Below are 26526 nucleotides of genomic sequence, written 5' to 3' on the forward strand. Positions count from 1 at the left end.
ATTATTAGTAAAATAATATTTTATCAATTATAATTACTTTTGAATCAAAGTATCTAAACATAAATATACACTGTTTTTCGCATTTATGAAAAATGCATGTTTCATTAGAATTCTTGCCTTTCTTGGAAGAGAAGTATACATGTATGTGAATGTGAATGTAAATGTGTATGAAATTCAAATATAGCAGGCGCATGACACAACACATTTGAATTCCATGTATATTTTAGTTGAACTAATGTCTCTACATAATTACATGTTTGCCCCTCTCATAAATTTAGTCATGGACTCATGGTCTTGGGTCCAGTGCCCAAGATAGCGTTGTAGTAAAGGGTTGGTCCAGGCCTCCATAAAAATTGGGAATGTAAAAAGAAAAAAAAAAATCAAAAGGAAAAGGAATTCAAGGATTTGATTGGACCATTAAATTTTGAAGTTGTTAAACATTTATTAGTGATCCTCTCACTCTCAGGGTCTGCATGCCACATCTACTTAATGTTTGACAAAATAGATATGCAAATGCAACCCTTTTCCATGTGAATGGTGGCATGGTTTTGGACCAGAAGTTTGGGGTGCATTTAGGATGACTTGGTAAAATATCACAGAAATCCAGATTTTAAAAAAAGGGAATATGACAAAATTCCATATATGGAAAAAGAACCAAACAAAATTTAGAAAAGTGGTTTCTATGTCCCAAAAAGAAAAAGGAAGAAAAGTTGTTTGTCTTGAGTGGAAAAAAATTCAATAAGTTTTGTTTCAACAAATTATAAGAAAGATTTATTTTGGTAATTATTTGTCCATGGATACTAAAAGTGTATAAATAATTCTGTTAGAAATAAATTGAGTAAACCAAATTTATTTCATCAAATAAGTCCTTTTATAAATTAATTTGGATCGGTTTAGTAGTTAATTTATTAGTTCACTTAAATAAATAACAAAATTTAAATATTGGTAAGTTAAATTCTTAAATATAGTTTTGATTTATAATAAATTAGTTTTTATTGGATTGAAAATATCTTGATAAAAAAATGTAAATTATATGACTAACCATTCACGCTTAAAGATTCTCATTAAATGGAGTGTAAAAATAACATGTTGGATAATTGGGTAAGTATGGAAAAAACACTGATCTTGACTTTTTATGTCAAAAAAATTAAGTACTAAAGTCCTTTACAAATATTTTACCCTATTTTCACCAAAAGATATTTGAAAAGAATCTATTAAGTTGACTACTCCCTAACATAGACAAATAAAACTTAGGTATGGTATTTGAATAGACCCTTCAATGGTATACATTAATGATTTGTTAATAAACTGGATATAAGATTATTAATTTAATTATTCGTTGTGAAATTTTGGGACTAAATTTAGTAATTTTTTTTTTTGAGAAAGTATGAAAAAATAATGCTAATTGTAAACAATGTGAACAACAGATTAAGAAAGGTAAAATTAAAATTTGAAAAATTAGAATTAACATTTAAATCCATTCACACTACGTACGGTTATTCCTAATCTCACATAACCTCCAATACACGTCCAAAACTCGTCGTCATCTTCTTCGATCCTCACCTCGCGCCGTTGCACTCCTAGCCGGTCCTTACCTTGCGCCGCTGCACTCTCCGTCGGCCATATCGACGCTGCCGCAGCCTCCCGCCGATACCGCCTCCACCTCCGTCAGTCAGCTCGACGCGCCTCGCCCTCCAGTGCTCAGCCCAACGTTACTGCCGCTATTTTTACGCCACTCTCTCCTGGACGCATTGTTGCGGTGTTGCGCAACCCTTTTGTGGAGTTGCTGCTGCATCGTGCCAGTTTGTCGTTATGAGGCGCCGTAATTCCCGATAAAAATTACTGGAGAGTTAACTATCGATGGAGCCATCACTCTGTTCATTCCGTCGTCTAAATTGTCGCTGCCGGATGTGACATGGTAACATCCTAGTTTTTTCTCACGTAATCTTTCCTATTTGTTTCTCATTCTCCTAACCCTTCCATAAATTTCATGTTTTCATTTAGCTGGTAATTGAAAAAATATGGTAACATGCATGTATATATCATGACATATAGGAAGCTGGAAAATAAGACAATATTTGAAGGTATAAAGAATGCGGGTCACTTGGTCACATGAAGAGACTTTGTGCATGCAATGCCTCTCAACTATTTAATATTAATTCAATGGTCAGTTTAGAATTGTCATTTTAGTAGATATGCGGATAATTATTTTAATTATTATGTGAATGATTATTTTGATTGGATTGAGTTTAGTTATATATAATTAAAATATGTTAGATGTTCAATTTATTAAGTATATGGAATATTATTTTTATCCTTAAGTAGATGGTTATTTTCACTATGGGTGGGCGACGCCGATAGCGGCATGTGGCAAGCCAAGCAGCGACAGTGAAGTAGAATGCTTATTGATGAATGTGTGGGTGGCAGCTGGTTGGAAAAGAAAAGGGTATTAGAGTGAAATGCTTTAATAAATTAGATTTTGAGATGGTTATTTTTTTGGAACAACTAAGTGGATTTTTTTATTTAGGTAATTTGTAAAATATTTTTTTATTTTTTTATATGTATTTAGACTAAATTTACAATTTATTATTCACATTGTTTAGATTTTTCATTATCTCTCTAGCAGAGTTATTTTTTGTTGTCAATAATCAATATTAAATACTAAATTTAGTATGTTTAAAATGTAGGAATTATCTAGTAAAAAATGTCAGAGTAATAGTATAATTTTTTCAAGATTCTCAAAAAATAATATCCTAACAATAAAAGATGTCTCAAATCATTATCAATCGTCCCTTGGATGATGGATAACCTAAACAAATATTGAATCTCATTCAACCAAAACACACCTATTACAAGACAATTTCTTTATCTAAGATTGGTTGAGAGTGGGACTTCAAGCTATCAAGTATATATATGCTTGGGGTTGTCTATTTTAGTAGTAGGAATTGAATGTCTAAAAAATATTATTTCAATTTTCATTTAGGAAAGGATTTGGAAGAGACTCAGTAGGGCTGAAGGAAAATAAACTCATGAAAGTTGGAAAGGAAGTTCTAATTTAATATCCACTTTTTACCTATATTATAGGTTGATTCCAATTTTTTAGGCTCTGTTTGTTTGCTGTCTTAACCAGTAATGGACAGAGACACAAAGATACAACAGCACATAGACATGAACATACACAAAATTTTTATCTTGTTTGGCAACATTATACATATCAGTACACTGGTATATACAAATTTATCAAAATGACAAATTTATCCTCATCAATAACACCAATGTATCCACAACTACCACTATCTATAGCCACCATCACCATCTACTACCACCATCCACAGTCACCATCCCCATCTACTACCACCATCACTACCATTATCAGATTTATCATTTTCATCATCATCTAATTACCAAAAAATTACTGATAAATTTTTTAATAATCACCATTTGTCTCAAAAAAATAAAAAGAAAAAAAAACAGAGAAGACAGAGGCAATAATCACAGTAACCATAACCAAAATTAAAAAAAATTACAGGAGAATGAAAGAGATGAGGGAGACGGTGAGAGAAGGAGCAGAGGAAGGTGCTACAATTTTCTGGGTCACAAGCGTTGGATGGCGACACTGACTTGCTGTGTCGAGAGGGTTGGACGATGCTGCGACTCGCTGTGGGTTGGACGGTGCTGTGACTCTATGTCACGAGGAATGGACGACGAGGACGACAGATCTATACAAGTGGCGGCAGCGATGTAGAGGCGGCACATATCCGAGAAAGGCAACGACAGAAGAACACAGAAGAGACACAAATTTAAGAAAGCAAGAAAGAAGAGTGCGGCGATGGAGAGAGGACCGTCGGAGGATGGAGGCATGGCGGCGATGACGAGATCTATGACAGAGGAGAAGAATCTGGAGAGAGGTAGAAGACTGACGGAGAAGGAAGAGGGAGCAGAGAAAGGGGTTAGGATAGGGTTGAGGTAGGGATAAGGTTGGAATTTTTTAAATTAACTAGGGATAAAAGTGAAAAAAAATTGTGTCCCATAAGTTGTGTCTCAGTGTCTCAGTTTTAAGGAGAGACACTAAAAATATGTATTCTGTGTGTATCTGTGTACCACCGTGTCCATTCAAAAATCGTGTCTCAGCAAACAAACAGTGGACGTGTACCACCGTGTCTATGTATCAGTGTCCATGTCTAAGCAAACAAACGCAGCCTTAAAGAACTGTGTGGACACAATGAATCCATTAACGCCTAACGGGACATAAAAGAATATATAAAAATATATATGGAGAAGTAAATAAAATAGGAGAGTAAAGTCCCAATTCGGTTCTTGTCTAGTTTCTTAAAAGACATAGCGATCTTTTTCCAAAAAAATGGTACTTTCGATTCTTGTCCTTACTTGCCGTGAGATATGGCGGTCCTTCCGTCATCTGCAGCTTTAAGATCTAACGGAATTTACGTATGTGGCAATTAACATTGATAATGTGTCAAGGATCTGTCTGTTTAGTGCCATGATGGCAAGTGAAATTTGGATAAAGATTGATTTGTCCTTATTTTTTTTACCGAAACGTTATCGTTTTATAAATGGTGAAAACGGCTTGTTGAGTGTGCATATTGGCTTTCCATATAACTCCCAATCCCTCACCTCTATTTACAGAAAATCCTAGAATCTTTTCCTTTTCTCCCTCTAAAAAATGACTCTGGGACGGTGCATGTGGTGGTGTTCCTGAGTGAACCTCTGACTATACTGCTGACAAGACGCGAGGAAAGGGATCTGACGGCATCAGTGATGGACTCGTTGACAGCGTCGACAGAAGTTGAAGGTGGAAGCTACAGAGGTAAACAATGGGGACATGGAAGTTGTGCTTGTTTTTTTTCGATGTTGCAGACATGGAAGCTGTCTAATTTTTTTTTTTCATTTAAGGAAGCTGCATTTTATATCTGTTCATTTTGTTTTTAGTTAATACAAAGAGTTTTGCACAAGATTCGGGTAAACTGAAGGGTTGGTATGAATTTTTTTTCATTGTTCTCCATTGTTGCATCATTGAACTGAGCTGAACTCTGCCTGACTGAATGAATTGTGCTGTTTTGATTAAAGTGGTTGTGATAATTAAGTTTTTACACATTTTTTTTGTTATAATTAATCTTAATGTAGATGGATGATGATATGGTAGTTCTTGTGTTTAATTATGGAGGTTCTCCTAAGAAGAACTCAGAGGAGGTACTAAATTATGTTAATGGAAAAGTGCATAGATATCCACCTATGAATTTAGATTTTATTAACTTCTTTGATTTGGAGACTTTATTTAAGGAGTTGGGATATAGAGAGTATAAAAGCATGTATTGGCTTGCCATGACTGCACTTGATATGGAAACTGAGTTGCATCTTCTCAAGGATGATGCTGAGATAAATCAAATGAGGGATAATATCAGCAGAAATAAAGAGACTGGTGAATTTTACGTATACTTTGATCATCTAATCAGTGTTCCTGAAGTTGTTGATGATGGGGCAAGGGTTGAAGTTGTGCTGAGTGATTTATCATCCTCATCCTCAGATGATGGATACAAGAGTGCAGAGGATGAGGCTTACAAGCCTCCTCCTCCTGGGTTTGAAGATTCTAACAGCAGTGAAGATAGTGAATCAGAGAGAAAGAAACTTAATAAGAGGAAGAAGAAGGCTTCACCTAAGAAGAAGACTGATCAGGGCCCAAAAGGAGTTCACAAACCCGCCCAATTAGTGATGATGGGTTGGGCCGAATGGTTTAAAAAGAAGGGCTTCTAAGAAGTACATTGGAATGAAAAGAAAGCATATCCTTAAGGATGGGTTGCATAATGACAAGAACAATAGTTCTGTAGGTAGTGGCAATAAGGGAATTAGTAGTGGGTCTTGAGAGAAATGTGTTAAGAATACAAATATTGATCAAGGTAGTGAGGAATTGGACTCTGATTATGAGAAACTTTATGAATATGAAAGTGAAGTATTTAATAGTCCAGTGTCATCTAAAGATGAGGGTAGGACTGTATATGATGAATTTAATGAGGAGACCGAGTATGGTGAAATTGAATTCAAGGTTAGTCAAACATTTGTTACCATGGAGGCTTTCAAAAATGCTTTGAAGGAGTACTTCGTATATGAGGGGTAAGGATGTCATGTACTTAAAGAATGATAAGCAAAAGGTAAGGGCAGCATGTGCGGATCCAAATTGTTCTTGGTTAATCTTGACATCATGGAACAGCCAAGATAGTTGTTTTCAAGTAAAAATTCTCTTTGGTGAGCATAACTGTGGGAGGGACTTCGATAGTAACCTTGCTGATAGGTCATGGGTTACTTCAAAATTAGTTAAAAGGTTGATTACCCAGCCAAATTTAAAACTTAAGCAGGCATGGAGTACATGATTGAAGAGTATAATGTTCAGTTGAGTGGAAAAATAATTAGTATGGCTCTAAAGACAACAAGAGAGGAAGTAATTGGCAATGAACAAGCACAGTATGGAAGAATTCGCGATTATCTCATGGAATTACATAGGAGTAACCTAGGGTCAACTGTTTTGATGGAAGTAACTCTTTAGCCTGAGTCTCTACCATTGTTTGATAAGCTTTATATTAACTTCGATGAATGCGAAAAAGGATTCAAAGACGGGTGCAGGCCTCTTATCAGATTGGATGGTTGCTTTCTTAAGGGCTATTATGGTGGACAGCTCCTTAGTGCAGTTGGACAAGATGGCAATAACCATTTTTATGTGGTTGCATATGCTGTGGTACCAAATGAATGTAAGGAGACATGAAAGTGATTTTTGACACTACTTCAAGAAGATTTGGGGGACTGTACTGAAGGTGGTTAAAACTTCATTTCAGATTAACAAAAGGTGACTTCAGTAAATTAATTTACGTTTATATTTGTATAACTATTTTACAACTTATTAAAATCTGATTGTTTAATTTCGTTGCATTGTTTTGTTAAATAAGGGGTTGGCATTAGCATTGAAAGAGATTATGCCTCTAGCTCATCATAAGACACAGATAGCAGTTCAAATGCTCCTCAGGGTGAAATTCGGGTAGATGCTATGGTGAGTATAACACATTTTGTGGCATGGATCCAATATATAACTATATGATGGTGATGCTAGCCTTACTAACATGTAAATTTGTATCGAGTGATACAGTTTAAGGCCAAGAAGAACAAGAAAAAACTCCCTAAAACCACACCGAAAGAAGGGTAAGTTGGCACACACCAAAGTGAGAAAATTTTTCTATCACAATTTGCACTCAATATAGAGGAGGTATACTATTCATCCGTAAACACATTTACATATTAACCTAAACCCACAAATACATTCACTGTAATTTTTGATAATGTTGAATTTTGTTATTTTTTGGACCAGCCTATGATAGATAACACACAGATGAATCCAATGCCATCTGTGTGAGAAAAATAACAGATTTTTAGATCCACATGCATGTCCACACTAAAACAAGGACCACCGTTCACATCCATGGCTTCAGCACTTCCAACCCAAAGGTTTAGGCCCCTCATCCCAAGAATACCACTGTCAACAATACTGTTTTCACAGAGACAATTGCTGCAGCAGGTTCTAGGACTGCCTCAAGGATCTTGAAGTTCATCCCCACTCCAGGAATGAGGCCACCTAAAGAGAATTGAAATGATAACTTTGAAATAGTTATTTGTGTTTTGTTGACTTAGTTAGGAACCTTATGAATTATTTTTGTTTTTAGTTTACTTGGATACGCATATTTTGAAAGTTACTGTTGTAGCTTTTTGGAGCCTTGAAGAAACTTGACTTCATCTTCAGTATTTTGTTGGAATCATTTTCCATATCTGCTATTGTTATAGTTGTTCTCTTTGGCAAAGTTGTAGCCTTTTGGAGCTATCAATATCGACTTTGTGTTATTATATTAGATTACAACAGTTGGAATGATACATCATTCCTTATAAATATGTGCCAAGAACTATTACCTTAATATATATATATATTTCTCTACTGAATTTTTCTTGTTGCTTTATATTATCATTTTATAGTTTGGTCATTGTTTATACTAATGATACCAAGTCTAGCAACTGCATATTTAAATTATTAAACACAGCTATGTTTTAAACTATAAATTTTCATCTTCATTCATGCACAAATTATATTTTCTTGTTTCACATTAGTACAACCCTTACAACCATGATCACATTTCTACAAAATAAAACAACTAAAATTCTGCTCTTTTTAAGCCAAAAGTCCTCAGAAACTTTGCAATTACAACTCCTGCAATAAATACCATAACAATACATCCAACACCATTGCATCTACTTTGAATCAAATTCACCTTAGATTTGTATAACTCAACTTCTAACTCAGCCAATCTTTCATCAAACTACTTCATTTTGTCATGAATAATATGATTATGGCCTTCAAAATGAGCTTCATTTTGCATCAGCCCACTAAAACGAAGATTTAGCATCCTCATTAAACGATGAAGCATACTCGTTAAGCCATGCAAAATGCTTGCAATGAGGTGTTGAAGTCTGCAACATGGGAGGAAGATTGTTACCCTTGGGAAATATATTGTAACACTTCGATCTAAATCTAAATAAATGAAAAAAAAATAAACTACCTTGAAGTATGGGCAGCCAAAGAATAGCCTACCAAGCATGAAGAGAATGGCATGAGTACTGCAGTTACATTCTGGGGCAACCCACTTCCTCTTCTTCCTTTCTCCTAAAGTCGCACTAGAATTTCAACTCCAACTTTCGAAGTCAGATGCATCTCTTCCAGTTTGCCGATTTGAGAGTGACAAATGCTCACTGCTCTCCGCCATTGTTTTCTAGGGTTCATAGAATGGATGTACGAGGAGGGGAGTGGGAGGGTTTAGGTGATGGGAATCATTTCATATAATCCTATGGGTGTGTGTGGTTCAAGTATTGCTTTGTTAGAAAGATTCCATTCCCATGGGAATCAAAGATACCCAAGGAAAATGTGGAAATTAAAATGATGGTATTTTGATTCCCTGGAATCAAATTTGCTTAGGAATAGCTTTTCAAACTTTGAACCAAACATGGGAATATGATATTCCCATCATAAAATTCCTAGAAATTATTTATAATTCCTCCAACCACACACACCCTATGTGTTTAGCGAAACGGCAACGTTTTGACCACTCAAAAAAGGGACAAATCGATCCATGTCCAACCTCCAATTAGCCAGCACAGCATCTAACGATCACATCATCAACGTTAACTGCCACATATGCAAATTCCGTTAGATCTTGATGCTGGAGATGACGGAAGGACTGCCATGTCTCGTGACAAGCAAGGACAAGGATTGAGGGTACCATTTTTTTGGACAAGGATCACTGTATCCTTCAAAAAAATAGACAGGAATCGGGTTGGAACTTTACAAATTTTGTTTAAAAAATAAGAAGAAAAGGTATGTATTTATTATATATTTGAATAAATCAATGCAAAGTTGGGACAAATAAATGGGCTCAACTTGAATTCCGTCTTATGATGTATAGACATTGACACGAACACGAGACACGATACGACATGTGATACGTCGACACATAAATTTTAAAATCTTATAAGATATGGGGATACGTATATTTGTAAAATATGAAGTATTTTTTAGAAAAATAGCAATGATATTTTGATATTTTATTGATATTAAAATATAAATTATTTTTTTAATATCTTATTTTAATTATATAAAATATTTAAAAATTTTTGTTTTAATAAATAATAATATATACTATTTCTAAATTTATTTTAGCAATATATGTTAAGAATAAGACTGAACATGCAGACACGTGTCCGGTGAAAATTTTTTTATTTTTTATTAAGACACGGTAGACACGCGTGTCGGACAAGTATCAATAAGTATCATGTTCGAAATGTGTTCGATACGCGGACACGGTAACTTTGAGAAGTGTCCGTGTTTCATAAATTTCATCTATATTTTAAGGTGTTTGATTTGGTACAATAATAAATTCATATGTACATAGTATTCAAGTCAGAACTTAGTTTTCTTTTTTAAAAATATATATTATATTAATATTTTTACTAAAATATCTTTATAAATTTAGTAAAAACAAAAAATATTTTTATTTATAAAAACTTAAATATTTTCCAAAATTTTATATTTTATTGAATGCGGTGATTTTTTTTTTCTTTCTTAATAAGACATAAACTGTGTTTTATGAAAGGATTATACAACAACAATGATAATAATAGGTGAATTATATGGTAAAGATGTAAGTTTACAGATTTTTTTTAATAGAATGAAAGAGAGATTAATAAAGGTAAGACCCACATTTTAAATAATAATAAAATAATAAAAAGTAACTATAAAAAGAATTTATACTCTTTTTATACAGGGACAGACCCAAGCATATCAATGAGGGGGCACTTGCCCCCATGATGTTTTTAATTTTTGTTTTAAAAAATATAGTTATATATAATATGCCCCCACTTCAAATTTTAAATGACCCCACTACAAATAAAATAAATTCAATTAGCTAAAATTTTAATTTTAATTTTTTTTATTATTTTGACTATTATTTAACCTAATCAAATTTAATTATTGTACCGTCAATTTTTTATTCTCTTAAACCATCTTCTTATTTTTATATTTTCAACATTCTTTTTCTATTCCTTGTCTAATAGTCATCTTCTCTTCATCAAAAAGTAAATTTTAAATTCTCCAATATATATATATATTTGTCCCCACTCCTAAAATTTTCTGGGTCCGTCACTGTTTCTATACCACTTCAATCTGTACATTAGAGTGCTCCTAATAATAAAGTTTTGTCCCATTAATTCAGGCCAGCTGCTACATGGAAAAATTTATGTCGTTCTAGTTTTTAATTTCTAATATCAACTAAAAAGTCAAAGGCTACGTGATTCACAATAGTCAGTGGTTTATTAGAAAATGTCATGGAATTCCTATTGTTAATTGAAAAAGAATTGGGCTTGAGGAACTTTTATATGAACATCTCATTCTCAGTAAATATCATAATCTCGTGTGCTTGCTAGTTAAAATGGTTTTATACTCCCCAAAAGGATGAAATTATTGTCTTGATGCCTAATTGCCTGATTAGGTTCCCTGTGTTTTGTTCTAAGGGGCACTTCGTTGATGCTGGGGCTTTCTCTCTACTTTTCCTCTTATATATGGTTCTTGCAATTGTTGAATCATTGACCTCAAACTCAGAATTTTGTTTAACTTTGCTAATAATAATTTTAGAAAATGGTATGTGTTGCATGAACCTTTTAGTGACTTGAATACTGAAGCTGAAAAGAAGTTGGGGCAGCTAGTTTTGGACAAGTAATTCTTTCTCTCTCTTAAAAAAGAAGTGTAAATATTTTATTTACTTTTTAATCATTTGTTATTTTAGATTTACTTTGGCTGTAATTTTTGTTTATAGGTATGGCACTAAGTTTTATATTCTTTACGTATCCATTGGCTCTAAGGACATTTTACAGGATTTTTTTTTATTTAAATTAAAAAACATAATATTTACCGTTTTAATAAAACGTGTAAGTATTTACTAAAATATATTTTAAATCACATCTTGGATGGAGTGGGTGAAACCATTTTATGAACCTATCTCGGATGTACTACCCCCATGCGATGCACCTGAGATATGAACAAGACGAGATCGCGAATATAGTGCATCCGAGATATGCACGTTTTTTTGTAATTGAGGACAGTGCATCCGAAATACGGTTTAAGTGTGCATGACATTTTTTTTATTTATATACGTTGCAATATTTTGTATAAAAAACATATATTCATATGGATAAACAAGTCGAATCATACATTTGGATGCACTAAAAAAGAGTTATACATGTGATGGAGGTGTATAAACATAAGTAATAAGCAAAATACATGTTGCAATAATGGTAACTAACGCCGTCCAGCGGCAGGATCCAAGTGGTATCCAGTCCCACATCCACGAGGACGGGACACCCTAGGAGGATGGTATGGACGAAGACGAACAACTGATTGGCTGGAAGTGGGTGGTGGACGCTGGTATGGTGGCGGAGGAGGAGCTGATACAGTCATGGGAGGAGGCGTAGGAGGTGGTCTCTAGACAGAATCCGGACGGTGGAGTCCGCAGTGGCAAGGATAGAGTCCGATAGTGGGGTGACGTAGCAGAAACTGACTGGTGCGGTGGTGGAGGAGGAGTCTGATAGTGACCTGGAGGAGCTGTCCCATGCTGGGTGGAAACACCGCTTGACGTCCCAGGTATGTCGGTGTCGTCTCTCCTGTGGCGATAACGACTGGCCAAGGCATCCATCGCATCACTAGGTGCCCCGATGATCTAGAACATGTCATTGATGTTTATCATATCATCGGATCCAAGGGCGAACTGGGGTTGCTCCCAAGCGCTGTCATCGGTCGGGTGGTGACCAGGGACTGAGGTACCCGGCATAAGCCTTGCAGCGACGTCAGCCTCATGGTCGCGAAAAATGCGTCGGAGGGATGCTCGGCATGTGCATCGGGAATGACATCCTCGTGAACCTCCTCCTGTCGGGCGTACTCAGCCTCCTCGTCTGACAACTACTGGTCTTCGGACATCATCGCGATGTCTGTCACGTCACGGGATGCCGCCGTGCACAACGAGTGGTAGGTATCGCAGAGAAATGCAGACCCCATGACAACTGGCTGCATCGATTGAAATTCTCTAGCAGTGGCAGCCATCTCAGCGGCACAAGTGTAGCCGACTTATCCGTGAACAGAAACCCCCCAGTAAGCATCATCAAGTAGCATCGTGTATACTTTCAAAGAGTATCCAGGGCTGCCCCATCAGGGATATACGTCACTCGGTCCCTGAGCCATGTCATCCTGATCCCAAACACCTGCTTCCCTCCCTCCTGCGGTGGCGGCGGCCTGGCACCCAATAAATCCTCAGCCCACTCCCATGTCGGGTGCTCATGCCATCGCTGGAATTCTCTGATACAACCCCAACAGGCTCTCCGACAGTGCGTAGTCCAGTGTGGTAGGCAATATCCTCGAGCGTAATGCTGACCTCACCCCACGGAAGGTTGAATGTATAGGTCTCTGACCTCCATCGCTTGACAAATGCAGAGATCAAGCACCCGTCAAACAAAAAATTCCTCAACTCTACTGCATGCCCAAATCCAGCCTCCCTTATATAGGGAAGCAGGATGGGTGGCAGCGGGAGACCTAGTGTCACACGGCGTGACAAAAGTAACCGTGGTCGCTGTAATTCCCAAAACACATAACTAACGCATATCAGTTACATCTAAACCATTAATTGTCCCTAAACAGTACTACAACTTATAATGCACCTACCTATGCGTTTACATTAAATGTAACACATATATATAAATTTCTAAGTCACTAAAGACTAACACCCTGAATGCATTACAAGATAATTATATATATTAATGTCTCCATCGCGGACATATGCTCAGGGGGTCATAGCTCGTGAAAAATCTCGCTTTCACACGTGCAGAATCTCAAAAGTTTGAAAAAAATCACTCTAATCCACGCTCTTCTCAGATGCTGTGGATATATATAGGTTTTAGACTGTATCTTGGATGCACTGCCCTCAATTACAAAAAACGTGCATACCTCGGATGCAGTGGGTTAATGTAAACCCCGGTTAAATTAGTAAGTAATTAGTTAATAAATTAGTTTTTAATAAGGAATATTATAAACGTGAATATTATATTAAATTAGGATAGAGCTCATCGAAACGAAAAATTTGACACTAATTTCAAAGAAAACGATCCAAAATTGGATCGAACGGGCCGAACCGGTTGAACCGGACCCGAACCGGGCCGTCGGTCCAACTGGACCAACTCATTAAATGAAGCCGAACCCCTTTCTCTCCCTCATTTGGATGCAGCAGCGTGAAACACTTCCAGGGAGGGGAGAAAGCTTCCGTAACTTTACGGTAAATTTCTAATCCCCGTAACTTCTCCGTCCGAGCTCCAATTAGCTTTGAGGAAAACGTTCACTCTTGCTTATGTGAAGCTTGGGTAAGGTGAGGATACGATAATTCTATTTTATTTTCATTGAATTTGAACTTTGAGTATTAAATTGGATATATATGTGTTATGAATGTGTATTAGGTTGTGAATAAATAATTGAAACTTGGAATTGTGAATACTGCAACTTGGAGGAAGCGGATTAGTTGAGTTTTGAGGGGCTGCCTTGGTTTTGAATAAATAGCTTTGGTCGTTACGTGGAAATCGGCCAAGGTATGGTTTATGTTTCTTGCATTTAATATATAATGTTCTGTGAAAACTTAGGCTAGATGACCATTGGATAAGTTGGAATGCAGGTGTATGTTTAATGTTTAGTAATTTGTCGATGAATATATTTGGTTGAAGTTTATTAGATAATTAGTTTTTAATTTTGGATGGTGAATGTTGTTATGTTAATTTGGAGAGAATTATGGTTGAATGTTATTGTTGATGAACATGGTTAGTTTGGTGCTTGTTGATTAACTAATGATTTGGTGAATTATTGATTTGAGGTATAACTATTGTGGAGGTTGTTGTGATAATGAGGTATCTTGTGTTAAAAGCCTAGGATTTGTGAACTATGATTCTTAGTTGAATTTTGGTTGTTGGATTTGAATATTGCATGAGTTTAATTGTTGATCTGAGGTAGATTTATTGTGGTGATTGTTATGATGATGAGGAATGGTATGTTGAATTGAAAAGAATGCAGGTTTGGACCCGAAAAGGGTGGCAAAGTCCGAGTTTTAGAGGAGATGCTGCCGAAATTTTATAAAAATTAGAGATTTAGTTTATATGATTATTTATAAAGATTTAAGATTCAAAGGTTATATGGTTTGATTTTGAGTTATTAAGAAAATGAGCATGTTTTAAGTTTGATTCATTTGGAAAAGAATGAATTATGTTTTGAATTGGAATATTGATGGATGGAATGGGAGATGTGATAATGAAGGATAATGATTGAATATGATTGACGTATAATGATGAATGAGATGCGATTGAGAATGATGTGGATGTTGATGAATTTTAATTGAATTATTTATATGGCTTATGAATTTGAATAATCTGAGATACGAGATTCCCTGGATTAAGTGCCGTGGCTTGCCACCACGTGTACCAGGTTGAAAACTCGATACTCTGTTGACCCTACGATGTAAGTGTGACCGGGCACTATATAAATTCCCGGAAATGTTACCCCCATTGAACAATATTGATTATTTGAGAAAAATCTATGCATAGATTCTTGGGGATGCACGTCGGGGGACAGTCTAAGGACAATTTAGACTTGTCGGGTTGGCTGGATAACCGATAGATGAGCCTCATCAGCCATAGGACAGGCATGCATCATATGCATATTACTTGAATTACTTGCTTGTGCTCTAATTGGGTGTGCCTATCTGTATTTGCCATGCTAAATGTGTATTTGTTACATGCAGTAGTTGTAACCTTCTTGTGTTTGCCTTTATCTGTCTATTTGTCCGTGAAAATGCATGATGGAGTTGGAGGTATGGAGGAATGGCAGTATAGGACTTAGATTTAAGGTTAAGTTAAGTTAGGATTAAATATTTACACCTTTTATGGCTTCTGTTTAATACTTTAAGCTCTATAATCTGAGTGTCGGCGTTCTAGGATTGCCTCTGGCATTCCCAGGACCTTATATATTATGTGTGTGGCACCTTTACCATACAGAGAACCTCCGGTTCTCATTCCATACTATGTTGTTGTTTTTCAGATGCAGGTCGAGAGGCATCTCGTTAGGCGTCTGGACTCTTGAAACAAAATGGTTACATGTTATTTTGTTATTATATATATATTGGTTTTCTCTCCGCATAACTTGTTATTTTGATCCTCTTAGAGGTTTATGGAGAGGTAGGATTGTGTATATGTACTTTTGAGTTTTGGATATGTATGTATATATGTGTAAATATTCTCCGGCCAGTCTTGACTTCGCAGGCTGAGTTAGGAGCTTGTTATTTTGTATCTTTGACACTCTATTCCTACTTCTATTATCTTATGTTTGACAGTTATAGTTTTCTTAGCACGCAAGTTAACTCGTCCCTTGAGCGTTGCGCTTTTATCTCGCGATTTTTATTTCCCCTATTCTTCAAGGCTCCTAGCATATTATAATTCTTCTGCTATTATATGTACTCATTTTATTTTATAGGTTGTAATACCACACCACCTTCGTTTTACGACTTAAGCGTAAAGCTTAGTGTGGTAGGGTGTTACATTATGGTATCAGAGCAGTTCGTTCCTATAGAGCCTGAAAGACGGACTGATTATGCTTCTGTGCATTCTCTGTATATGTGTTTATGTGCTATTAGGATATCTGATTGATATATATGGCATAAACGTTTGTAAGCATGCATTTGGAACTTAAAGCATTAGACCTGCGAATAGTTATGAGTAGAGATGTGAGGAAAGTTTAGATCTTTGGATCCCCGGTATTCATAATATTAATAACAATTACATATGTTACACTATTTTCCTATTTATTATTATTATTATTATTATTAATGTGTTCTGGAGTGATTTATTTTGTTGTGGATTATAATATGTGCTCTACAATTTTTTTACCAACAAATAAGTGCATCTTCAAAACTTATCAATAATGGGCCATCAGCCCCATAATTAACTAAAGTGGTCAAACAAAACACTGTTAATTAAGTTAATTACTGTCAATTACATCTAATTAAAAAAGAAAGTCAAATCAGATAAAAATTTCCTAACCTGACATATCTTTGATAGCAATATAAATGTTATTCGATATTATACTAACGTGTCTTTATTATCATAATGCCAACTCAGTTCATCACATGATGAAAAAAATAGGTATCATCACCGTAGCATTGTCTATATAATTAAGGTATATAATTAGGGTTAGATTGATTCAGCCATTCAGGGCCACTCTCAACAAAAATAATCTTCGCTTTATTTATACTATTCTCTTGCCAAAGCTAACTTAGCCCTCTATCTGTGTTGATTACCTCAAAAATAAGCGGGCAGGACTTTGAGAAGAAATGGAATTAAATCAAGGAAGGGAATTAATCATACAAAAATGTTAAGTGTTTAAGTCTTTTCATAACTAAATTTAATCAAATTATTTAAAAATAAAATTTTTCTGTCATTTTCTCTCTCCTTTAATGGTCGTTTCTTCCTCTTTTTACGATTCTTCTTTAACGTGACCATTCTCGTCATTATCACTACGACTGTCTTTTTCTTTTTGATATTATTGTTAATGTTATTTGTTGTTAATTTCTTCTTTTCTCTTATCATTATTATCATCGTCTTTATCTTCTTCTTCTTCTCTTATAAATGGAATTAAACCAAGGAATGGAATTAATCATACAAAAATGTTAAGTGTTTAAGTCTTTTCATAACTAAATTTAATCAAGTTATTTAAAAATAAAATTTTTCTGTCACTTTCTCTCTCTTTTAATGGTCGTTTCTTCCTCTTCTTACGATTCTTCTTTAATTGTGACCATTCTCGTCATCATCACTGCGGTTGTCTTTTTCTTTTTGATATTATTGTTAATGTTATTTGTTGTTAATTTTTTTCTTTTCTTTTATCATTATTATCATCGTCTTTATCTTCTTCTTCTTCTCTTATAAATGGAATTAAACTAAGGAATGGAATTAATCATACAAAAATGTTAAGTGTTTAAGTCTTTTCATAACTAAATTTAATCAAGTTATTTAAAAATAAAAATTTTCTGCCACTTTCTCTCTCCTTTAATGGCTGTTTCTTCCTCTTCTTACGATTCTTCTTTAATTGTGACCATTCTCGTCATCATCACTGCGGCTGTCTTTTTCTTTTTGATATTATTGTTAATGTTATTTGTTGTTAATTTCTTCTTTTCGTTTATCATTATTATCATCGTCTTCTTCTTCTCTTATAAATATTCAAAAATTTTGATGCACAATACATAAATTTTAGTGTATAACACATAAATTTTAGTATACAATACAAAATTTTTTTAAGGGTCACATGTCCAAAACATTCACACTCAATCAATAAAATACGTATAACACAAATTTGTGTTAATAACACAAAAATCTTGTTGCATAAGCATAACATAGAATTTTTGATGTCTAGAATAGAAATTATTAAAAAACTACATATCTAAAATATTGACTCACCTAACTAATAAAATATAAACAAAAATTTGTGTTATGTACAAAGATTTATGTGCTAGGTATAAAAATGTGTATTATACATAAAAATATTTGTGCTATATCAAAAAGTTTGTGTTATGTACAAAAATTTTATGTGTTATATTTTAAAAATTTATGTATTATATCAATAAATTTTTATATTCTCTAATAAAAAATTGTGTTACAGAAATACGAAAAAGAAAAAACGGTGATATATTCACATATTTTTCTTTTCATTAGGCATATAGTAATTTAATTGAATTTGATTATAAAAATATTCATAAATACATGTAGCATCACCGACATAGATCCTTCTTTGGTAGCCATTTTACTTACCAATATATATTATATATGGTTGCAAACTGCACCTACCAAACACTTAGCTTATTAGGACGACAGAACAATTCGAAAATTATTAATTAATTATTAATTATTTAAGTAATTAGTTTAAACATTATTATAAATAATAATTTGTTAATGTATCACATAAGATTAGATTATTTGCTATGAAAAGCAAGATATTAAACCTAGAGAGTAGAGCAGAGTTAGTAATACTAGATAAGAGTGGCAGGGAGAAACTGTAAGAAGCTTTCACTTTCACATTCTTCAATTCTTGGAGGTCATGGACGATGGGCTTCTTGATGAAAAAGAACAAGAAGCCGAAGAAGAAGAAGAGAGTGTGGGCTCCAGCTTGACCATGGTCAAGGTCGCTGCTGCCAAAAAGTTCATCGAGAACCACTACAGAACCCACATGAAGAACATTCAAGACCGCAAGGAAAGGTAACCTATCCTAACCTAACCTAACCTAACCTCCAACACAACTATCTCTTCTGATTTTCTCATCAATTCGTTTCAATCGTTGTGATCTCTCTGGTGTGTTGAATTGGACTATAGTACTGATTTTGAATAAAATAAAATAAAATGCAATGCATGTGTTGAATCTGTGTGCGCAATCCTAAATTGCTAATTGAGGTGAAGGCAGTGTTAATTCAAGATGCTTTATTCGGTTGTTGTTGCGTGGTAGCTGATAGTTTTCTTAGTTCAGCTGATTCCTTTGTTGTTTATGTTCTGTTAGGGTTAATTATTTGATTTGTTAGGTTGGACTTAGGAGTTAAAAGTAATATAAGCTCCAATTGAGTGTAATGAAATAATGAATCCTTGAGTTTTGCTACTCAATCTAGCTTCATTGATGAGGAGGACACATTGAGATTCAATGTTAGCTGATACCGCTTAGTATACAAACTATGTGCTTAAGACAGTACTGAAGTCCAAAACCTAGGAAAATCATCTGTTAGAAGGAGTGCTTAGTCATGGCGGTGACTTGATGGTGAGTATGAGCAATAATGCCTTTTTTACGTATCTGGGTTGAAGACAAAAATGGGAAAAACAACGAAGAGTAATGTTGCGGATCCAGAATTGTTGCTGAAAACCAAAAGAGAGTTGTTGGATAAGGTAAAAGAGTGAAACTCGCTCATCTTTCCAGAGGTTAAAACGTAATGTCACATAATTCTGGCGAAATTCTGGAAGTTGTTTTCTGATTGTTTAAGATTTTCCAAAATGCCTTAGCTAGCTATCTCTATTTTGATGATTGAACTAGGCTCAAACCAGATAGCGAAATAGGATAATGAACAATCATCCCCTTTGATCACCTAGGATGTTATGTTTTCTATCTCATTGGAAATGACACAACAACAATAGTCCTTAACAACACTATCTAATTTTGTTACATAATCGGTTCCTCCTTTTATAGTTATACATATCCATATGTGGATTTCTTGTTTTATTTTATTAGGTCAATGGTGAATGCTAATTTGTACAATCATTTATGATCTAGAAAAATTCAGACCAATAGAAATATATGGGCTAATATTTACTCGTTCTGTCCAAATTTATTGTCCTTTCTTAAAAGTTTATTTGGTCCCAAATAATTGTCCATTTAGAAAGATTAGAGAATATTAATTAATTTTTTTCCATCAGTAATCCTATCAAATGAATGAGAAGGTATGGGGAAAGAGATGATAAGTATTGAACAAAATAAGGATAACTTGTACACTCCCCTAAATTGATCAAAATTAAGATGTTTTCAATCATTTCCTTAATCCATATGCTGATATCTGTAATTATAACTGGACAATTATTTTGCATTGAAGGGACTACGGAGATTAATAAGGCTATTGAACTTCTCTAAGATTGCAACTTTTTTATTTTAGTAGTTTTTATACTTCTTATTTTGTCCTTAACCTCTTATTTTTGTGCTATTCAATAACCAACTATATTGGCACTTGATGTTAGAATTTATTAAGGTGTGGCTTCTAAATAGTGATACACACATATATAGGCCAACTCAATATCCTAACTAGACATAAATGGCATATCTATGCAATAGATTGAACTTTCTGGTCTTGGCTAATGATTCAAGATGTTTCTTCAGTTTCCCACGTGTCTCTGACTGAAAAAACACACATCTTCCAATTTCTTGCCATATTGGATGGTTTCTCATTATAACAAGGTGCTTTTAGTAGGCACGAATGAATGATTGAGATCATCATATTTCTTGAATTTCTCAAAAGAGATTAAGAATAAATGGGCTGTGTACAAGCATGATCCAAGACAGGGCATAATGTGTGTTTGCCGTATAGTTGGCATGTTGTTCTTCTAGAAATTATAGTATGATCTTATCTCATCGGGGAAAACATTTGCACTTTTTCTTCCTTTTGTGAGTTTCACAAGAAAAAAAGGAATTAGGAATTGCTAATAATGCGATTTACACATCTCTTGCATGAGATCCCTGTTAGTAGCCATGTTTATATACCTCCTTACGGTAGTCTCCAATGTGATGCAGATCTCTTGTTCAGTGTGTCTTTTGGTGTTTCTGATCCTGACATTTTTTTTTCTTATTATAGACGTTGGGTTTTAGAAAGAAAATTAGCTTCTTCAGATGTGCCAAATGAGGAACGGATCAACCTCATCAAAGATTTAGAGAGAAAGGAGACAGAATATATGCGATTGAAAAGGCACAAGATATGTGTTGATGATTTTGAGCTCTTAACAATCATTGGAAGGGGGGCCTATGGAGAGGTCCGGACTTTCTCTTTGCATATGTATTTGTGCATGAAGCAATTCTTGTTAAATATGCAATTAATCATTGTTTGGTGTGTGCATTAATTTTCTGACTGTGTGCTTATAATTAATCTTATCTTCTGTAACTCATTTAATTACAGGTTAGACTGTGTCGGGAAAAAAAGTCTGGAAACATTTATGCCATGAAAAAGCTGAAGAAATCTGAAATGCTCAAGAAAGGCCAGGTGAGATATATATTATCTGATTAAACAAAATCAGTTACTAATATCTAAAGGATACAGTATTGATTTTTTATTCTAGATAGTCCTTTTAAATTCGTTGTTGTAGAAAACTTTTATTAGTCTATACATGGTCTATTATCAGGTCCTACGGTCTCTGTTTAGGATAATTGCCAAGTCATTGGATCCGTAGCACAATGCATAGTATCCCTTTTTCTTACTTGACATCGTTCATTTTCTATAGGTGGAACATGTTAGAGCTGAGAGGAACTTGCTGGCTGAAGTAGCCAGTCATTGCATCGTGAAACTTTACTACTCATTTCAAGATGCCGAGTACTTGTATTTAATTATGGAGTATCTGCCTGGGGGTGATATGATGACTCTTCTAATTAGGGAAGAAACCTTAAGTGAAGATATTGCTAAATTTTACATTGCACAAAGTGTTCTAGCCATAGAGTCTATTCATAGGCATGGTTACATTCACAGGTTTGTTCAATTTGGCTGTGCTTATGATGTTGTTGACCTAATTTATTCATTGATGATGATGATGATTTATTGGGTGGTAATGTAGATAGGTTTAATGTGCTAAGAAGTTCTATTGATTTTCATGTTTACAGAGATATAAAACCTGATAACCTACTCTTGGACAAAAATGGTCACATGAAGCTCTCAGATTTTGGCCTCTGTAAGCCTCTTGACTGTACCACCTTGTATACACTGCATGAAAATCAGGTCATGGATGACAGAAATTTAGCAGAGCCAATGGATATTGATGGATCTATTCCTGGCATGGATAAGCATACCAGTTGGAGAAATCCACGTGAGCAGCTTGAGCATTGGCAGATGAACAGGAGAAAGTTGGTATGCTATAAAATTTATTGATAGTTCGATATATTGTTGCAGTGTGGCAGAAGATATGTTGCCAATCATGTTATTTAGCTTAAATTACTACATATCGATATTGTTTTAAGATCCTTGTAATATGAATGTACATTCTTATCTCAAGAGTAATGTTCAGCTTTGCTTATTTATTTCTTCATGACAAGAAAGGCTTTGCTGAAGATGAAGAGCAAATATTGTTTACTTGTGTCTGAGAAATGAAGTTTGGATAGATTTAATTAGTCCTTGTCATCTTGTAAAAAATTAAGGATGTGTGTTGTGGAAAGGAAGATTAAATCCTATTTTGTAGAATGGAATCCCATGCCTTTTTATAAGATGTTTTTCATTTAGGTATGGGAATCTGTCATTCTATGAAAGCACTATCATCTTTCTGCATATTAACATGATGCTATGTTATATTTATAAGACTGAACTGCACATGATAATGTAGTCTAGTGTTACTTGGGCTGAATATTATAAAGATATATTTTGTATAAACATATTACTTGATCATGGATTTAGCACCTTTAAAATTGTCATGTGGTAATAAAATCCAATTCAATGCTAAAGAAATTTCCTGTTGCTACCAGAGAGTATTCATCTCTCTAGGTGATATTGCATTTTGATAGCATTGTATATAATTTCTTTTTCCTTTTTTTCTTTTTGTCTAATAGCTGGTATGTAATGCCTTTTGGCTGTTATGTTTCTTGTTATCTTTGCAAGGCCTTTTCTACAGTGGGAACACCAGACTACATTGCTCCCGAAGTACTTCTGAAGAAAGGATATGGAATGGAATGTGACTGGTTAGTTCTTACCAATGTTTTTGACCTTGTATTATTTTTTTTCGGAAAACAATTATTGAGCTTGTTCTTCTTAGACCAGCGTGATAAACTTTTACAATATGTCCACCTTATTCCTATATTCTATATATCTATACCCATATTCAGTTGTATTTATTTCATGCAAACAGGTGGTCACTGGGAGCAATAATGTATGAAATGCTAGTTGGTTACCCTCCATTTTACTCGGAAAACCCTATGACTACCTGCAGAAAGGTAACATTCTTAATTGTCTTTAAATTTTTACTTTTTTATTTTTTAAGAAAAGTACTTTTTTCACTCAAAATAGCCAATCCAAACTAACACTAAGTGTTCCTATTTTTTACAATACTGTTTTGTTGTGAAACCTAAGAATTGCACTTACAATCAAACCATCAAACGATAGTCTAATTTGTATCCAACCAATTTATTTATTACACTTTATTTGACTATCATTTTGCTTCTTTTGGCTTCTGCTCATTTTTCACCATTCTAGTTTTGCTATTATGAGTCATTGTTCATACTAACTCTATTTTATCATTCAATCAACTGCTGGCAGATTGTTCATTGGAGAAATTTCTTAAGGTTTTCAGAAGATGCACAGTTGTCTCCAGAAGCTAAGGATCTAATCTGCAGATTGATGTGTGATGTTGACCATAGGTTAGGTACTCGAGGGGCGCATGAAATCAAGGTAAGGTGTTCACTATTGCTGTGTCGAATTTTTCCTTCTTCATCTACTAATATTCATTATATTTTGACCAGGCTCATCCTTGGTTCAATGGTGTAGAGTGGGATAAACTGTATGAAATGGAGGCAGCATTCAAACCACAAGTTGTTGGCGAGCTAGATACTCAGAACTTCATGAAATTTGATGAAGTATTAACAACTTTTCTATGCCATTGTCATTGTTTCCTCTTTTCTATGAACCATAATCTATCCCATCTAATGTGACAATTCTTAGATGTTGTCCATGGTCTACTTTTTCCTTATAATCAGTTGAAAGGAGTTGCTTCAATTTTATGAGCAAAGTGTCTGATTATATGACTAAGAAGTTAAAACTAGGAGCATTATATCAATCGCAGTTCCTCTTATTATCTTGTATGTGTTTTTAACCAAATCCTACCGATTTTCACAGAGGCTTCTTCTTTAAATTGTTAGGTTGATCCACCAACAAACGAAAGGCTTGGATCGGGAACCTCCCGGAAGGTACACCTGCTTTGTATTGATTTTTGTATACTAATGTGAAAAATATACTACATATGATAGTTAGTAGCTCAGTGCAGTGGCGAGTGATAATAGTTTTTGAAAATTATATACTACATATGAAAAATATAAACTCTGCACAGCTACAAGACCAGTGTGATATTTTATAGGCCTGAATGTTGGGCAGTGAAGAAAATATGTTAAATACTGCAAAGATGAGGATGCTATGATGAATTAGTGAATACACTAAATAAGATAGAATTTGGGATGGATGTATGAAGAGAAAGTTAAGGTGGCAACATTGTGGAAAGTATGGTAGAATACCTTCTTTAGTGGTTTCGACCAGTGTGGAAAAGATTTGAAGAGGCATCAGTAAGGAAAGTAGATCAGATAGAAGATAGTAAGAACATCTATAGATAGAGGAGGTAGGCTTAGAAAAATCATAGGGAGAACTATTAACAGTGGTACAGAATTTTATCTCTTATTATTTTAGTAATCCATTAAATATGCCATTCAATAACTTTTTCATTTTAGTTTTTCTTTCTCCCACAATTCAATCATATTCTGTAAATAATCAAACTGTGTTAAACAAGTAATTTTGTATATTTTGATATTCCACCTCCACTTAATTCATGCAGATGCCCAAAGATCTAAACTTTGTTGGTTACACTTACAAGAACTTCGACGCTGTAAAAGGGCTGTGTCAAGGTATGACTGTCAGCTTGTTATTTCTTATAGAATGTTGCATGGTTGAACTTGAAAATCTGTTATTTACACATTTCGCTATGGGAAATGTGAAATTTGTATGCTTGTGAAGCTACCTTCATTTGATTCTTCAGTTAACAAAGTTATGCAGTATCCTTGGGCTAAAAGTTCAGCTTGTTATTTCTTATAGAATGTTGCATGGTTGAACTTGAAAATATGTTATTTACACATTTCGCTATGGGAAATGTGAAATTTGTATGATTTGATTCTTCAGTTAACAAAGTTATGTAGTATCCTTGGGCTAAAAGTTTTTAACCTTTAATTTGCCTAACAAAAATAAACTCTTTTCTTTGCCGGAAAGTTTTTGTAAAGATTTTGAACCACATTCAAGATCTTGCTGGGTCGAATTATTCTAACACTCACTGAATGTAATATAGAAGATTGAACAATTACACAAGTCATCTTGAATCATAATAGGATGGGGTTCTGAAAATTGTCTAAAAGCTCTAAATTGGGACTACGAAACCCAGTGAGGGTGAAAGTGAAAACCGAGAATTAGATCCTAACAGAATCTAAAGTGCTAAGGTTATTTGGTTTGTCCCTAGTAGTTGGGATGACCAAAGTAAGTTGAGATAAACTTATAGCTGATTTCTTAATGGGTCCGTTGTAAATTTCTTTTTCCCTTTACAACCATGTGCTGTGTGCCTATGTATTTCTATCTTAATCAACTGTTTCCATTTTGTTTGTTGGGTAAGCTAAAATTAATTGTAAATTTGCAGGAGAGTCCATGCAAGAAATTTCTTCTAAATGGCCAGTTGAGGAAACGGGATTGCAAATGCTTGCATCATCCGGTGATCCCATGTTACCATAGGACAATGCAACGATGCATACCATGCATCAAGGTAATCCAATGATTCAAATTTGGTGTATAATAGATAGCTTAGTGCATGATTCGAATCTGTACCTCTGGATTACCTTAATCCTGGTGCATCTAAGACGTTGCCGGTACAATACTAGGAATTTGTGCAATATGCATATTAAGTCCATCTTTGAGGTTCTAGTAAACCCCCTTGGGCTTAAATATTTTGCCAAAAACATCATATTCTCTTATAGTTAAGTTTCCAACGGTGTGTACAGTAAGTAGTTGAACAGCATTCTCTAAGCTGAGTGCTCCATGGCTGCCCAGGTTGGCAATTTGGCATGTTTAAGCCATGCCTTCTCTAGTGGCAGTTTATGTTTCAATAGTTAAATTATAGACAAATGACCGAGGAACTTAGAAGAATGCATCCTGATGAAATTATTCAGTTTTATGTTGTATACATTTATGGGAAAGAGGCACACTTTTATCTATGAAGAAATTCTGATTGAGGATTATTTGTGAATGTTGTTCACCTTCAGTTTCTTCAACATGGCGATTCATGACTATCTTTGCTCACTTATGATTTAATGTCATACCCAAAAAGAAAAAAAAAAAAAAAGGGGCA

General features: G+C 34.5%; 1 protein-coding gene and 1 long non-coding RNA gene across 3 annotated transcripts; both read left to right on the forward strand.

The window, feature by feature from the left end:
• Positions 13953–15758, forward strand: LOC110264186. The gene is made up of 3 exons (XR_002349914.1): positions 13953–14003; positions 14092–14220; positions 15716–15758. It is a non-coding gene; the product is annotated as an uncharacterized LOC110264186 (long non-coding RNA).
• On the forward strand, positions 18665–26417 carry LOC107605473 (serine/threonine-protein kinase tricorner). 2 transcript variants are annotated; one of them, XM_016307360.2, is made up of 12 exons: positions 18665–18918; positions 21042–21216; positions 21360–21443; positions 21682–21923; positions 22055–22298; positions 23040–23119; positions 23287–23371; positions 23694–23825; positions 23897–24010; positions 24293–24340; positions 24976–25045; positions 25822–26417. In XM_016307360.2, exons 1-12 carry the CDS (start codon positions 18761–18763, stop codon positions 25911–25913), a joined length of 1524 nt encoding a protein of 507 aa, XP_016162846.1. In that variant the 5' UTR covers positions 18665–18760; the 3' UTR covers positions 25914–26417. The 2 variants fall into 2 exon arrangements, with proteins under 2 accessions (XP_016162846.1, XP_020960893.1); XM_021105234.1 differs by lacking the exon at positions 21042–21216 and having other exon boundaries at positions 18788–18918.

Source organism: Arachis ipaensis, chromosome B06 (genome assembly GCF_000816755.2).
Source record: "Arachis ipaensis cultivar K30076 chromosome B06, Araip1.1, whole genome shotgun sequence".
NCBI classification, from domain to species: Eukaryota; Viridiplantae; Streptophyta; class Magnoliopsida; order Fabales; family Fabaceae; genus Arachis; species Arachis ipaensis.

Coding starts and splice junctions, on each gene's coding strand:
- LOC107605473 (XM_016307360.2), top strand. CDS start 18,761: ATGGACGATGGGCTTCTTGATGAAAAAGAACAAGAAGCCGAAGAAGAA. Junction 21,924..22,054: donor AGGCATGGTTACATTCACAG/GTTTGTTCAATT, acceptor TCATGTTTACAG/AGATATAAAACCTGATAACC. Junction 23,826..23,896: donor GAGGGGCGCATGAAATCAAG/GTAAGGTGTTCA, acceptor TATTTTGACCAG/GCTCATCCTTGGTTCAATGG.